Source organism: Canis lupus, chromosome 16 (assembly GCF_048164855.1).
Source record: "Canis lupus baileyi chromosome 16, mCanLup2.hap1, whole genome shotgun sequence".
Taxonomy (NCBI): domain Eukaryota; kingdom Metazoa; phylum Chordata; class Mammalia; order Carnivora; family Canidae; genus Canis; species Canis lupus.
In genome coordinates this window covers 61,448,914-61,464,887 of record NC_132853.1, presented here as the reverse complement: position 1 = coordinate 61,464,887, position 15,974 = coordinate 61,448,914, and the positions used below count along the sequence as shown (strand labels likewise).

General features: G+C 60.8%; 1 protein-coding gene across 14 annotated transcripts in view; it reads left to right on the top strand.

Moving 5' to 3' along the window:
- The window catches only part of B3GNTL1 (UDP-GlcNAc:betaGal beta-1,3-N-acetylglucosaminyltransferase like 1), a 50,126-nt gene that overhangs the window by 23,878 nt on the left and 10,274 nt on the right, over positions 1 to 15,974 (top strand). For 9 of the 14 annotated variants that reach the window (XM_072782121.1, XM_072782120.1, XM_072782119.1 and 6 more), the window contains 3 exons: positions 6,514 to 6,579; positions 10,123 to 10,218; positions 15,028 to 15,123. In XM_072782121.1, coding sequence (XP_072638222.1) covers positions 6,514 to 6,579; positions 10,123 to 10,218; positions 15,028 to 15,123 — 258 coding nt within the window. Of the gene's footprint in view, positions 1 to 6,513; positions 6,580 to 9,658; positions 9,707 to 10,122; positions 10,219 to 15,027; positions 15,124 to 15,974 lie in introns of those variants that run through there. The other 5 variants (XM_072782126.1, XM_072782122.1, XM_072782131.1 and 2 more) reach the window with 3 other exon arrangements.

Below are 15,974 nucleotides of genomic sequence, written 5' to 3'. Positions count from 1 at the left end.
TTTTTGTTGTCGGAGTGCTGAGGCTAGGACTTCTAGTACTACGTTAAATAGTAACAGTGAGAGTGGGGACATCCCTGTCGTGTTCCTGACCATAGGAGAAAAGCCCTGTTTTTCCCCATTGAGGATGATAATTAGCTGTGGGTCTTTGCTATGTAGTTTTTATGATGCCGAGCTGGGTTGCCTCTGTCCCTAATTCTTGAGGGTTTTTATCAAGAATGGAGGCCGTATTTTGTCAAATGCTTTTTTCTGTATCTGTTGAGAGGATCATATGGTTCTTATCCTTTCTTTTTTAATGCAGTGCATCACATTGATTTGCAGATGTTGTACCACCCCAGTAGCCCAGGAATAAATCCCACTTGGTCATAGTGGATAATTCTTTTAATGTACTGTTGAATTTGATTTGCTAGGATTTTATTTTATTTTTATTTTTATTTTTTTAATTTTTTTTTTAAATTATAGTCACAGAGAGAGAGAGAGAGAGGCAGAGACACAGGCAGAGGGAGAAGCAGGCTCCATGCACTGGGAGCCTGACATGGGATTCGATCCCGGGTCTCCAGGATCGCGCCCTGGGCCAAAGGCAGGCACCAAACCGCTGTGCCACCCAGGGATCCCATTTGCTAGGATTTTATTGAGAATTTCTGCATCCATGTTCATCAAGGATATTGGTGCATAAGTCTTTTTAGTAGAATCTTTGTCTGGTTTTGGTACCGGGGCAATGCTGGCCTCATAGAAAGAGTTTGGGTATTTTCTTTCCATTTCTATTTGGGACAGTTTGAGAAGAACAGGTATTAAATGTCTAGCAGAATTCCACTGGGAAGCCATCTGGCCTGGATTTTTGTTTGTTGGGAGATTTATTTTTTATTATTGTTTCAGTTTCTTTGCTGGTTATGAGTCTCTAAATTCTCCATTTCTTACTATTTCGGTTTAGGTCGTTTATATGTTTCTAGGGATGCATCCGTTTCTTCCAGCTTGCTCATTTTGTTGGGATATGCTTGCTTATAATATTCTCTTATAATTTCATTTCTGCAACGTTGATTGTGATCTCTCCTCTTTCGTTCATGATTTCATTTATTCGAGGCCTTTCTCTTTTCTTTTTAATGAGTCTGGCCTGGGGTTTATCAATTTCGTTAATTCTTTCAAAGAACCAGCCCTTAGTTTCGATGATCTGTTCTCCAGTTCTATTTTATTTCAATATCGTTTGAGCTCTGATCATTATTATTTCCCTTCTTCTGCTGGCCTTAGGCTTTATTTGCTATTTATTTTCTAGCTCCTTTAGGTATAAAGTTAGGTTGTGTGTTTGAGATTGTCCTTGCTTCTTGAAAGGGGCTTGTTTTAGCGCCTGCCTTTGGCCCAGGGCGCAATCCTGGAGACCCGGGATAGAGTCCCACGTCAGGCTCCCTGCATGGAGCCTGCTTCTCCCTCTGCCTGTGTCTCTGCCTCTCTCTCTCTCTCTCTCTCTCTCTCTGTGTGACTATCATAAATAAATAAAAATTAAAAAAAAAAAAAAAAGAAAGGGGCTTGTATTGCTGTATGTTTCCTCTTAGGGATGCCTTGCTGCATCCCAGAGGTTTTGAACCTTCAAGCTTTCATTTTTCTTTGTTTCCATGTACTTTTTAATTTCTTCTTTTATTTCTTGGTTGACCCATTCATTCTTTTGTAGGATGTTCTTTAACCTCCACGTCTTTGTGGTCTTCCCAAATTTTTTCTTGTGGTTGACTTCAAGTTTCATAGTATTGTGGTCTGAAAAATATGCCTGGTACGATCTCAGTCTTTTTGTACTTATCGAGGGCTGATGTGTGACCCAGTATGTGATCTCCTCTGGAGAATGGTCCATGTGCACTCGAGAAGGATATGTATCCTGCTGCTTTAGGATAAAATGTTATAAAATATGTGTTAAGTCCCTCTGGTCCAGTGAGTCAATCAAAGTCATTGTTTCCTTGTTGATCTTCTGCTTAGATGATCGGTCCACTGATGTGAGTTGGGTGTTAAATCTCCTACTCTTACTGTGTAGGGGCATAAATATTTACAATTGTTAGATCTTCTTGATGGATAGGCCCCTTGATGTGAGATAATGTCTTCTTTCATCTCTTGTTATAATCTGTGGTTTAAAATCTAGTTTGTCTGATAAAAGGATGGCTACCCCAGCTTTCTTTTGATGTCCATTAGCAGGATAGAAGGTTCTCCATGCCCTCACTTTGAATATGAAGGTATCTTTAGGTCTAAAATGAGTCTCTTGTGGGCAACATATAGATTAGTCTTGGTGTTTTTCAGCTCAGGCCTTGAGCTCAGGGTCATGAGTTCAGGCCCTGCATTGGGCTGCGCACTGGGCATGGAGCCTACATTTAAAAAAGGATGTCAGAGACATTTGTTAGTTTTCACAGAATCTCCCATGAAACTTTTGACTGGAATCATGTTGAATCCACATATCAGTTACAGGAAGACTGACTTTTTTTATGGTATTCAGTTTTCCTAACAGTGAACATAGAAAGAAACATTCGTTTCTTTATCTCGGTAGCCACGCATGGTTTTCATACTAGGGGGCTTGCAATCCTTCAGTAAATTAATACCTTGGCATTTGGTTTCCAAAAGGCATCTTTTTATCAGCCTTACTAAGATATAATTCACATAAAATCCACCCATTTAAAAAAAAAATCCACCTACTTAAGGTGTACAGCTCAGTGATTTTTATTTTATTTTATTTTTTTTCAGCTCAGTGATTTTTAGTACGTTCACACTGTTGTGCAGTTACCACCACTGTCTAATTCGGGGACGTTGCCATCGCCACAAGGTGATGAGCTCTCGTTCCTGATCCTGCAGCTCCCAGCCAGGCCCACGGGCCCCCTTTCTGTCTCTGGGGCTTGTTCGTTCTGGACCCTCCTGTGAGTGGTACCGACGTGGTTTGGTCTCTGTGACTGACCGGTGTCCTTTCCTTTCCCGTCACGTTGCAGCCTGTGTCAGAGCTTAGTTTCTTCCTGTTGTGGCGACACGGTCCACTGTGTGCATGGACCACATTTTGTGTATCCATTTACCGTTTGATGAGCTCTTGGGTGGTTTCTGCCTTTGGTTGTTATGCAGAAGGTGGCCACAAACATCCCTGTGCAAGTTCCTGTGTGGACAGACGTGTTCAGTGCTCGTGGGTGTTGACCCAGGAGTGGCATTGCCGGGCCACAGGGTTACGCTGTGTTTAGCATCTGCGGGAATTGCCAGACCATTTCCCAAAGTAGCTGAACCACTTTATATTCTCACCAATGATACAGGAGAATAATCTGATGTGTTTTGATATAATGGTGACGTCACATAAACTATTTTGTAGGTTTAAAGAAATTAATTTTATTATTTTTTAAATATTTTATTTATTCATGAGAGACACAGAGAGAGAGAGGCAGAGACACAGGCAGAGGGCCCGATCCTGGGTCTCCAGGATCACGCCCTGGGCCGAAGGCAGGTGCCAAACCACTGAGCCCCGCAGGGATTCCCTGTCATTGTAGTTTTGATTTGTATTTCCCTGACCCCAGTGATGTCACGCACTTTTTCATGTGTCTGTTGGCCATCGGGATGTCTCTTTAGAAGAATGTCTTATTCATGTCTTCTGGTCCGGCGCCCGGCCCGTGTGCGGCACGGTGTCGCCCCATAGCTTCCGCTCGGCGTCCTTGTCTAGTGTGGGTACCGGCGGATGCTGGCCGCCTCCCTCTCCAGAGACTGCGAAGGCAACAGCATACCATTTCTTCTTTTTCTTTAAGATTTTATTTTTAATGATCTCTATACCCAAGGTGGGGCTCGAGCTTACCAGCCTGAGATCAAGAGTCGCATGTGCTACCAACTGAGTCTGCCAGGCTCTTTTCTTCTTTAAACGTTGGCAGCACTCACTCCTCGTGCCATCTGAACTTGGGCTTTCTTGTGGAGAGAGAGTTTTGGTTACTAATTAAATATATGTAATTTTATACTTTCATGGGTCTATTGAGATTTTGTTTCTTCTTCAATTACAGAAACCCACGTCTTTTTAGGGATTGTCTGCGTCACCCCAAGTGTCTGGTTGGCAGCATGCAGTTGATATGGGCTCCCTGGGAGCCCCCCACCTTTCCCGGGAGCCCTCCACCTTCCCTGGGAGCCCCCCCACCTTTCCTGGGAGCCCTGCACCTTCCCCGGGAGCCCCCCACCTTCTCTGCTGTCTTCCTTTTCATTCCGGCCTTTACTTGCTTGTGTCTTCTCTTCTCTGTCAAGCTCAGGAGTCAACAGATGACAGCTCACGGGCCAAACCCACAGGCAGCTTTTTTTTTTATGGTCTCTGAGCTAAAAATGGTCGTTTTTTTTTTTTTTTAAGTATTGTAAAAACAAAATAAAAGAATAAAACACAAGAATATTGGCAGAAAGCACATGTGGCCACAAAGACGGAAATATTTAGCATCTGGCCCTTTGTGCAAGTTCGCTGGTCTCCAGTGTAGCTAAAGGTTGAATTTCCTGTGGTTTTCGAAGTATCGATCATTGTCTCCCCTGATTTGCTCTGGAGTTTTCCTTCTTTCTCTTTCTGCTCAAATCTTTATTATTTTCTTCTGTTTACCTTTGGTTTAGTTTGTTCTTTTTCGTTGTTTCCTGAGAAACCCATGGTTGGCGGCACAGGTGCGGCTGCGTCTGTGCAGCTCCGAGTCTGCCCTGACCGCGCCTTCTCCTCGCCACCGTCCAGCCCCGTCGCTCGTGTCTGCCTGAGGCTGGTGGATGTGCACGTCCCCCCCGTCGCACGTCCCCGCCTGAGGCTGGTGGGTGGTGCACGCGAGTGGGAGCAGGAGTGCCCGGCTCTCACCGCTGCCCCTTCCGCCCGTGCTGGTCCCCCTCCTGTTGCTGCGTCCCGGGCACTCCCGTCCCGGAGTCTCCTGTCGCCCGGGCCTGCCAACCCCCAGCCTGTGTCCGAGGCACAGCCTGCTTGTGTTACTAACGTGCGGCCTGACTTCGGGCCGGAGAATCGAGTTTATTGCCACCTGTCGCTGTACTTGGCTGCACGCCGGGCTGGGGCCTGAGTGTTTGCTCTGTGGGCGCCTCCGGGGGCTCGGCTGCTGCGGGTGCGGGTGCGGGCGCAGGTGCGGGCGCAGGTGCAGGTGCAGGTGCAGGTGTGCAGGTGCGGGCCAGGCGTGGGTGCCAGCGCGGGCACAGGCACGGGCTCGTGCTGTGGGCCTCCGATGCCGCGGCTGTCCTGCCTCAGGAGGTGGTGGGCGCTCGCCCTGGAATGTTCTGGGAGCTCGGGGTTCTGGGCATCTTTGCTGTTGGCCTTGATGGTCTCTCGGTTAACCCGTGCTCAGGCCGACCCAGAGCTAACTGCTGTAGGATCGTGGGGAAGCACACCCCATTCCTTCGGCTGCACGACAGGGGTGGTGGCGTTGGCTCCGTGTGTCCAGGGGCAGAAGGTCCCGATGAGCATCCAAGGACGAGTGTGTGACGTCTGTGAATGGAGTCATCGAAAACGGCCTGGAGTGGACACGTCGTCGTCCCACGCGTCTTCCGGGGGCCAAGCGCACGGGCCTGAGCCGGCCCCGCTCCTGCACGACGCGCATGGTGCCCCTTCCCACGCCGTGGGGCCAGTGCTCAGTGGGGAGGTTGGGACGGGGTCTGGCGCCCGGGGTGTAGGCCACGCGGGGTCCGGGCCGGTGCAGCCACGGGGAGACCAGCTGTCCTTGCTGGAAACACCGTGTGGCCGGGTGCTGGCAGCTTCCGCTCCCCACGTGGAGCCCGGCGCAGACGGCTGGAGGAGGTCGGCACCCGCGTGGACGTCTCCGTGAGGCCCCGGACACGGGAGCCACACTTCCCTTCCAGGGAGATTGGCCCGTGTCCCCGCCCCGCTGCCTTGCCCTTCCCGTTCTGCAGGGGGACCGGGCTGACCTTGGGTGTGACCTCCGTGCCCCCCGCTCTGCCGCAGCCCCCAGCTCCCCTGCGTCCCCCCCAGGGCCCCAGGCTAGCCGACCAGGCCCTGAGATCGGGACCCCAGAAGCCCCGCGCTTTACGTCAGCTCCCGTTCCCACACCTTCGTCCCCTCCCGTGCGTTTCCTTCCTGCCGGTGGGGGGGTGGGCTCCCCGCAGTCCGCAGCCCCGTCCGGCTGACCTTGCTCCACCTCAGGAATGTGGTTTCTGGCTCCCCTGGCGTTGGCATCGCGCGTGCTGCTGAGACGGTCCGGGCACCGCAGCTGGGTCGCACTGGTGACCGGCGCCGACCGTGAGGCGCAGGCGGCGTCCTGGCGTCCCACTCGCTGGCTCCCCCGGGGGCGTTTCCGGCGTCTCCGGACGACCCGCGCCCGACCCTTTGCCCCAGTGGGTGAAGGTGCCGTGTCTTGGGAGGCGTGTCCTCGGCTGAGCGCGCTGCTGGAGCCGATGGCAGAGCACGAGCCCTGGTGGGGACGGCCAGCGTCTCCCCGCCCACAGATGGCTCCTGTCACGTCTCTGCCCACTTCACTGTTGGGTTTTCTGTCTTTTTCTTTCTAATTTGTGGGATTTGCTCTTTATGAGTTTAAATTGTGTCTTTTGCTGCAGGACGATGTGATGATGCCCCAGAGGGTGAGGCTGCAACTGGACGCTGCTACCCGGCACCCGACAAGCGTGAGTCCTGCGCCCGTCCCCACCCCGTCCCCACACGGTCCCCGCGTTCCCCAGGCCGCCCCCAGTGTGTCCCGGGCCGGGGCGGGCTCGGCAGGTGACCCCGGCCCTCGGGAGAGCTGCTCCGGGGAGGCCAACGTGCACCGGGCACGATTTGCAGGGAGCGCGTGGGACCCAGCGGAGGGCGGGCTCGGCGCCGCTCCTGGAGCCGGGTTGGGCCCGGAGCACCGACTTCCCGCTGCGTCCTCGGCGGCCGCTGCCCGCACGCACCCCCGCACGCACCCCGGGTCTGCCCTCGGGCCCCGAAGGCCCAGGGTCCTGAACCGCAGCCACTTGGGCCGCTGAACGTTACATGTTTTCAGGGAAGCGTGTCCTTGAAATAAGAATAAGTCCGATCAGGTCGGGCCCTCAGCTGTGTCTTGAGAAGCGACTACTCTGCTCCTTGGTCTGGAAGCTTCCGGAAGGGGGCCGTGTGGGAGGCTCACAAGGGCCCCTCGGCCCAGGTCGTGTCCTGGGGACCTGGTGTCGGGGCCGAGGGCAGCGGCCACTAGAGCCCCCCCGACGGCGGGCAGCCCGGCCCCAGTGTCCCCGCAAGCGCCCCCATCGGCCCGGACTCGGGGGGCCGGCTCACACAGCAGCGCCCTTCCCGCCACACCACCCGAGACGCTCCGCGTGAGCCAGGCCGAGCGACACGGGAAGGCAGCCCGTGGCCAGGAGCTACGGCCCCACGGGTGGACCCAGAGGCAGAGGGTGCGGGTCGTCCCGTGAGGAGGGTGTGCAGCCCTGGGCCCGCCCCGCCCGCCGCCCACCTGCGGGGTGTCGTCCGTGCTGTGTCCTTGTTGGGGAGAGAAAAAATGAAAGTATGTCTGGGGGGACTTGGGTTTACATCTGAAAGGAGGACGGAGAGACTGGGCTTCCAGAAGCTTCCTTCCCTGGGCCCGGCAGCTGCAACGGCAGCATCGCAGACAGCACCCCGCTGGCCCCAGGGTGGCCCCGCCAGCTGTCCTTGCTCAGGACCCGGGACCCTGAGCAGCTGTGTGCCTGCGGTGGCCGGGCCCAAGGTGCTGCACTTTGCGGCGGGCGGTGAAGCGCATGACCCCGGGTCGTCAGCGCGGAGACACAGGGCTCAGGTGTGTGCTGGACGGTCCTCTGCGCGCAGGTGCGCCGGCCGCCAAGTTGAGGGGCATAAGGAAGTTGGGAAAACGCCAACTGTCGTCGTGTCTTAATTGTAATGAAAACAACATCGGCTCACACTTTTCTGTATGAAGTCGTAGGTTAGTTTGTCTTGTGGGCCCCGTGATTACATCCCCTGGGGCTCCGTCCCCGCGCTCGGGGGGCCCTGGCTCGCGCGGTGTCCCCACCCCGTCCCCGCACACACGGCCTGGCTCCTGCGTCCGTCTCACTGGCCCAGAGCAAAGGCAGCAGGTTGCCGCGTGGGCCGGGCTCGTGTCCCCGTGAGGCCTGACCTACAGACGTCTTAGCTTGCAGCTGGCGGCTGGCTGCGTCCGCTGCTGATTGTTTGGAAAGAAGGAGATGATGCTGGATGCACGCTTGTCCGCGGCCGTTTACAGGGAGGCCACATGATCTGGAGTGAAGGCCGCGGGTGACACGGTGACGCTTCCACAAGCCCCCCCCCGTTGCCGGCCGACCGCAGAAGTCCCGGGTGTCTCGTGCCGGGGCTCTGGGACGGGCGCGGGATGGGACCCTGGGGGGCTCCTGGTGGGTGCGCAGCTGGGCGTGGGAGGGCAGGGGCTGCCCCGCAGGACCAGCGGGAGCACCATACAGTCGCATGCCTCCCATCACGGCTCCTCCACCGTGGCCCTGGCAGCACTGTGGGGGGGGCGGGGTTTGGTGGTGACCTGGCCATGCCCTGTGAACACCCTTCCTGGGGGGCACCGAGTCCCCATGGGAAGGTGGGTGCTCCTGGCAGGTGCTGCCTCTTCCAGGAGAGGGGCCGAGGGGGCCTGGGGTCTCCGTCTGCACACACAGACTGTGCTCAGTGCACCCACGTCCCACCCGGGGGTAACCGCCACTGTGGGACCCTCTGCCCACAGTAGCCCAGGGCGAGGGCTCGCGGCAGGGCCAACCCACCGGGTTCTGGGTGCGTGTGTCCCAGGTGGCCGCTGTTGGGGAAGAGCACGCGTCCCTCGGCGCCCCCGCACGTGTGAGCGTCGCACCTGCCCAGTGAGCACGGCCTGCTCACGCGTGTCCGTGTCCAGCCTGGGGCCGGCGTGTGCTCAGTGTGTCTGACTCCCCGGTTTCCCAGCGCTGGGTGTGGGCGCGGTGGGAGCTGCTGTGCGACCCTGCGGTGAGCGAGCGCCCGGGGAAGCGGGCTCCCACACACAGTGGGCAGGCCTCCCGTGACCCGTGTCCTGGGCGGTTGCCCTCAGCCTTCAGGAAGGCCGTCACCCCGTGACCCCGGGGCGCCACCTGGGCTGTGGTTCTGCCCCCAGCCGCCTGCGGCGGGAGAACACGACGGCCTAAGATCCTAGTTTCCGTGGCTTCCTGCGACTCTCAGCCCCCGGGACAGTCAGCGAATGCAGGCCGCGTCCCCGTGCATCCTCCGTGCACCCCCATGCAGTCCCCGTGCGTCCCCCATGTGCCTCCGTGCATCCCCGTGCAGCCCCCATAGGTTCCCATGTGATCCCTGTGCACCCCCGTGCACCCCCATGCAGTCTCCGTGCGTCCCCCATGTGCCTCCGTGCATCCCTGTGCGGCCCCGTGCGGCTGGGGGGCAGCGGGAAGGGCCGCGTCTGTCCCCCTGACGGAGCAGGTCAGGTCACGTGCGCCCTCCGATGGCCACGGTGCAGGTTGCACGGACCCCGTGGCAGTGGCCCCCGTGGCAGTGGCCCGGCCGTGTCGCCCTTGGACCAGTCAGCCGTGGTGCCGGGTGTTGGCACGCAGCTTCACAGGGTGTACGCGGCCTGATTCTCCTCCAGTGGCCCTGGGAACTCCCGGGGACCGTCCTGCCTGGGCGACTCCGGGCCACGCAGGAGAACCCGCTGTTCCGTGACGTGTGATCTGCTGGAAAGACGATGCTGGTGGAAACTGAGGGCGGGCACATTGTTACCTGGAGGTGGACCGCGTCACCCCTTACGTGGGAAGAGACGGGACCAAGGACTCGCCGCAGGTGGGACCCGCAGCACCGCCCCCCAAGGTCACTGCCCGCAAGGGCCACGTTGGCCCCGAGGCTGAGCCCGCGCAGTGCCCTCCCCGCCTCACGTCGTCGGGGACGCCCGTTCCACCGGCGGCCTCGCAGGAAGTGGTCCGGGCGCCCGGGCGGCCCACGTGGGGCTCCGTGTGGGACTCTGTGCCCACACTCATGTCCACCGGCAACACCCGGATGAGTGACCTTGCGGGCGGTGACCTTCGGGGTGTCCTCCATGACAGCTCCAGGCCCAGGGCAGTTCCAGGGTGCTGCTCGGCCTGGCACCCTCGTGTCCCCTGCGCCCAGTGGGTGTCCCGGGCTGATCCGATGCGGCGCTGGCGGGTGCGCGTGCACAGGTGTGGGAGCCGCCGCTGACCTTCGGGCTTGTGGTTCCGCAGATCATCGGTTGTCAGGTGAGGAGGGAGCCCCCCGACTCCACGGAGCGGTACACGCGGTGGATTAACCAGCTGGCGCCGGAGCAGCTCCTCACCCAGGTACCCTGCTGGGGGGTCGGGGGCCCTGACGCCTGGGCCTGGGGGGAGGCGGTGTCGGCGGGGGCTGGGGGCCATCCCGGGGCCTGCAGGAGGGAGCCCCCCGGGAGGCACTGCCCCCACCCACGCGGAGGCCCCCACGCAGCAGGTGCGTCTGCATTGGGGTTAACTCGTCACAGTTGGGGACGATGAAGGGAGATCCCATGAACGGCCTTTTATAGGGTCCGGTGGCCGAGGAGCAGAGAAGCTGATTTGCCTTCCTGCTGCTGTAACACTGGTCGGAAGGGGCCGGCGTGTGGCCCGCGCGCCCCTCACGTGGACATCCGCAGGCTTGGGCCGTGGGGCGGGGGGCCATGCCGCTCCCTCCTGCCCCTGGCGGCTTCCCCTCAGTAGAGGACGTCCTTCCGTGTGGGGCAGGGGCGCCTCCTGAGCCCGGCCCCGCGCCGCCTCCTCCCCTGCAGCAGGTGAAGCTGCCCAAGGGCGCAGGCGGCCTCGAGGCGTCACACCTCGTGATCCGGGGCCGCGGACGGGCTGCTGCACACTCGCCTGTGGATGCGTGAGTGTGGCCACAGCCGCAGCAGCCCGCGAGGCCTACGGTCCCTGCTGCCACGCCCTGGTCCTTCCCTGTCGGGGCCCAGCCCGTGGGTTCCACGCGTCAGGGACGTGCTGCCCTTTCACGGACACTGTGTCAGGATACACACGTGTGCGCCTGTCAGGTTTCTCTTAAGATCCCAGCACACTCGGCGGAGAGTTGGAAAGTGCGCTCACGTTCCCAACTGGGGACTTAAAGTCCCTCTTCGGCATGGAAGCTCCCAGCCTCCCGTCGGCCTGCGGGTCCCCCGACCTGGGCCCCGAGGCTCCTGCGACGCGGCTAGGCGCCACCCAGTGCCGCGAGGCCTTGGAAACTGCTCAGCGCCAAGCATCAGAGCGTGGGCTGCGGGGCGGCCCGGCCTGCGTGTCTGGTGCGCGGGGGCCGCGTAAGCCGACGCCGAGGGCGCGGTGGAGATGCAGGGGGCACGTTTTCAGCCCGAGATTCGAGTCCTGATTGCTAACGAGACCTAACAAGTAAGCGTCATCGAAATAATTAAGGCAGGGCCCTCTTACATAGGTTGTCCTTTGTCACGTGCTTGGTCAGCCGAAGGAAGCCGTGTTGCTGGAGCCACTTGTCCGCCGCCGCCGGTGTGGACAGAGCACCGCCCGGGCTTGGGGCTGCCAAGGACTGCGGGGCCGGTGCCGCCGGGGTGACTGGAGACCGTGGAGCCCCCTCCCCGATTCTGACCCGCCCTCGACGCTCACAGACGTACGCGGCTGGAACACACTGGGCTGCACTATTTTTCCACGTTTTCTCATTGAAAGGGAGCGTCGTGCCGCACGTCCATGGGCCGCAGCCGCCCGTGGGGAAGTGGTTCTGAGCAGGTTCCTAAGACGCACCCGGGACAGGAAACCTCCTAACGGCTGCTTCTCCGTCAAACCCAGAAGCCGCGGAGTTTGGATTGAACATCAAAGCTGCTTCTTGTTGCCACGTGGGTGTTAAAATGTCAGGATCCTGGAACGTCTGTTATCTGCCTAGAGAGAGTCTTCCAGCAAATTAGAAATAAGGATAATAAACCACAGGAATCTGGAAGTGAGTCACACAGACTCCACTCTTCTGCATGGAGAAGCGTCCCCGGCGCTTCCTGGTGAGAGGCCGAGGCCTGCGAGCGTCGTTGGATCCTTCCTCCTTTAGCTCCGAGGCTTCTCCCCTGAATAAAACTGAGCTCGTTGTGCCAAGGCTCATCCTGGCTTCGTCGAGGGGCCGCAGCGTCTGCCGGGATCCACTGACGCCTGTGCACCTCCTGCGCCTTCCGGAGGGCGGGCTGGGTGCGCGACCCCGAGCCTCCCGGGAGCCACCTCCTCCCGATGAGGTCTAAGGAACTCGATTATCTGATTTGTAGGGGACACAGCAGAACCAGGAGGACACAAAGTCAAAAGGGAATCGGGGTGAGACCAGGAACTCCTGGGACTTGTCACCGCAGACACCTGCCAGGTGTGCCGCTCTCCCTCAGGTGCACCCAGCCCTGCCTCTGCCCCGGGCACACCTGCGTGCGCGGCCACGCAGGAATGTGGAACCGGGAGAGCTCGGAGGCCCCTGAACCCTGCCCGCCCGTCGCTGGGGAGCCACTGGCCGGTCCAGGCCTGAGTCACGGAGACGCGACCTTGTTTCGGCCGAAGCCTCCCTGGCGAGACCGGGATGGGCACACCGGCTCCCGGCCAGTCCCGTCAGCGGCGTCCTCTGCGGGTGAAGTTTCGTTGTCCGCCGCCACCGGAGTGTTCACGGTCGCCGCCGTTTTGCACATGGTGGCCGCACCGAGCAGCTGTGGCCCGAGAGACCTGAAACCTTAGTATGTGGCTCTTTGGAGAAAAGCCTGCGTCCCGGGCGCCCCTGCAGCGGCCACCGGCAGGTGGGGGGCTGAGCACCTGGAGCCCCTGAGGGCCACGCGGGAGCAGGTGGGAGTTTTCCCTCGGGAGGCCCTGCCCCTGGACGGCTCGGGAGGGCGCTACCCGCTCCCCCGCCCACCCTTTCAGGAAGAGCACGTTGATCCTCAGTTCCCAGCTCCACGTACCTTGCGTGGCGACGTGGCGGCCAGGACCTGCCCCAGCTGTGGGTGGTGCCAGGGCGGGGCACCCAGGTGGTCACAGAGCTCCCGGGGCAGCAAGAGGCTGGAGCAGGTGTCCCCGAGTCGCCCGCAGCCGGAGGGAGACGGGTCCACGAGGGCACGGCCTTCGCTCCACGAGGACGTGCACCTGCAGACACCCTGCCTGGCCCCCGCTGCGGTCCTCGTCTGGGGATTCGGGGACCCGCGGGTGTCGCCATCCCCGGGCTCCAGGGCGAACGTGAACCATTTGCCGGGGACTCAGGTGTGGAGTCCGGAGAGGATGGCATGTGGGCCCTCGGGAGAATCAGGGAGATGTCCTCGTCACTCACGTGCAGTCACGCGGTCAGGGCGCTGGCACCTGGAGGGCAGCCGGCATCCTCCGTGCTCAGGTGTGTGACACCTTCAGAGTCTAGAAGCCAAGAAACGGTGCGTCTCAGGTGAGGGGATCCCGGGCCTTGGATGAGGAAGGAATAGACATCGGGGGCAAGACCAAGGGCCATGGGCCGTGTGGCCTGGATTTGGGGACAACTGGCTGCTTCTGACGGGACCGAAGGAGACGCGCCTTCCTCACTCGCTTCACTCCGTCGTCACGTCGGGGAACTGTGGCCCCTGGACCCGGGGCCCCTCCCAGGCCCCGGCCCCCTGCTCGCTGCGCCCGGGGTGTGGACCAGGCGGGGTCGTCGTGAGCGTCCCAGCCCTGCTGTGCAAAACCCCAAATATTTCTTTTTCCCAGAACTAGCTTAAGGAGGGTCATTGTTCTTATTTCCTTAAAAGAAAAGCACCTCCTGATTTAGGGAAAACGGAGGGGACCTCGTTAAAGCGGCGTCTTCCCCACGCACCCGTGTTAGCTGAAAGCCCTTCCTACGAGGCTTTTAGGGCGTTAGGAGGGGGCTAGGCGGTGCCAAGGCCAAGCCCGTCCCCCAAGGGCACAACCCAGCCACGCGGGGAGCACCCGAGACGTCCCCACACGCACTCCACACCCAACTCGGACTGAGCAGGTTCGGCAGGACACCAGCTCCCGGGGCGGGACGGAGGGGTGCGGCCCCAGACCCAGGAGCCCCCGGCCACCTGCGCCCCGCAGCTGTAGGGCACACAGGCTGGGGTGAAGGGCGTCTCGGGCCCTCGGACCAACGTAAGCATGGCCAGACACCCCCGAGGCCTCTGCCTGGTGCCCGCGGGGTCGGGTGGGGGGCCGAGAAGGCAGACCAGCCTGACGCTGTAAGGAGTCCCTGGAAGGGGCACCTGCCCTCGGCCCAGGTCATGACCCCGGGTCCTGGACGGAGCCTGCCTCTCGCTCGGCCGCTCACAAAGAAGCAGAATCTTAAAAAAGAAGAAATCAAGAGAAACCTGCTGGAGTTGTGCGGAGTCTCGTGTCCCAGGAGTCCGCGGACTCGGCTGTCACCTCCAGGCCTCCCTCTGGCCTCCTACCCGCAGGGTCGTGCCCTGGGCACCGTGAACCCGTTGTCCCTGTTCGCCCCGACCTGGAACAAGGTGCCCTTTGGCCCCAGCTCCGGGTCTGCCTAGCGCGGCGTCGGTTGGGGCGCAGAGGGCGCAGCGGGAAGGCGTTGCCTCCACCCGGTGGGGCCCTCGGGGCCTCGGTGGGCTCGTGCGCTCACGGAGAGCTGTGGGCTTTTGTCGGCCGTGTGGGGCCCGTCCTTGTCCTGTGAATGCGGCCTCCGGCGACCGGTGCCGTGTCCCTCACGACCCTGTGGTCCCTGGTCGCGGCGTGGGCCCCAGGATGACGGGCTCCGTTCACAGGGTTTCTGCACTACTTTCACAAGGGCCCTTGGTGTGTGGTTTTGTGACGGGACAGGCTGTGGGGTCGGGGTGTGTTGCCCGCGGGATGACTCTGAGGGTCTGACATCCCGGGGCTTTGCCGGCGTGCGCTCCACCCGGGCGCTCCTTCCTGGCGGGCCGTGGGTTTGAGTTTTTCTGTCTAAACCATCATTTTGGCCTCGGAGAGATCCGTCGCGTCGGTTTCTTCGGTCACTTCACAGCTCGCGTCCTTCGAGGGCCCCGTCCCTCGCATCTGCGCTTTTCACGTCGGGTCCGTTTCTCTGGTCTTGATGCGAAGCTGCGTGTGTGTCTGTTCCCACGTGGACGTGACCGGCACGTGGGCAGGGCCCCCGCGGGCAGCGGGCTGCAGGCCGACCTTGCCCGTCTCTCTTGCTCCTAGGTGTTCACTTCCCACGGCCCCACTGTCGTCATGCCCACCTGGTTCTGCTCTCGCGCTTGGTTCTCCCATGTGGGCCCATTTGACGAGGGCGGGCAGGTAAGCGTGGGCCCTCGTGGTCCTGTCCTCCGGGGTTGGGGCTCCGGGGGGGGGGGAGGGCCGTCTGAGGAGCCTCCCGGCGCCTGTCCTGCTGGCGGGACGGGGCGCCCACCCGCGGCCTGCGACCCCGGCACAGCCCGGGATTTCCGCGTGGGACTGCCAGTGCCCGGGGCATCCCCGCCTGACTCACACGGGCCCTCTGTCCACACGGGGCCGGCTCGTCATCCGGGCCCCGTCCTGCCCGTGGCCCCACCTGGGGGGTCTGCCCCAACGTGGGGACCTGGCCTCACCCCTCTCCCTGCCCCTGCAGCCGGACTGTGAAAGCGCCTACAGTCAAGTAATAAAAGGGAATCTTCGGGTTGGCTTGTTTTCCCTTAAACTTCCCTCAAGTTTGGCTTTGGGGACGTGGGGTCTGGTCCCTGTGACGGGAGCCGGTGCCATCAGACTTCCCTGTTGACCGTGGATGCGCCCCCCGCTGCCAGCCCGAGGGCAGGGCGAGCGGACACGGCTGCCAGGGGGTCTGGGCCGCAGGCTCTTGGGGGCCCGGGGACCCCACTGCCGCCCTGGGGGCTCATCTGCGCGGGACCAGCCCCGGCCCAGCCCCCCACGCTGGCCCATGTCCCCCGCGGCCACCCACGCAGCCTCTGGGCCCAGGGCCATTCTCACATGGGCGCCCAAGGGCCCAGCCGGCGGCGTCTGCACCGGGACACAAATGGGGGCTGCTCCACAGGGTCCCCGCAGCCCTGCTGCCCGCCCTTGTGTCCCCAGGGTTGGCCCGGGCCGGGAGCATGTGTGGCACCGTGTGTGGCTGCAGCTCGTGGACGGGCGCTCGCCCCTGCTCGTGGGAGCCC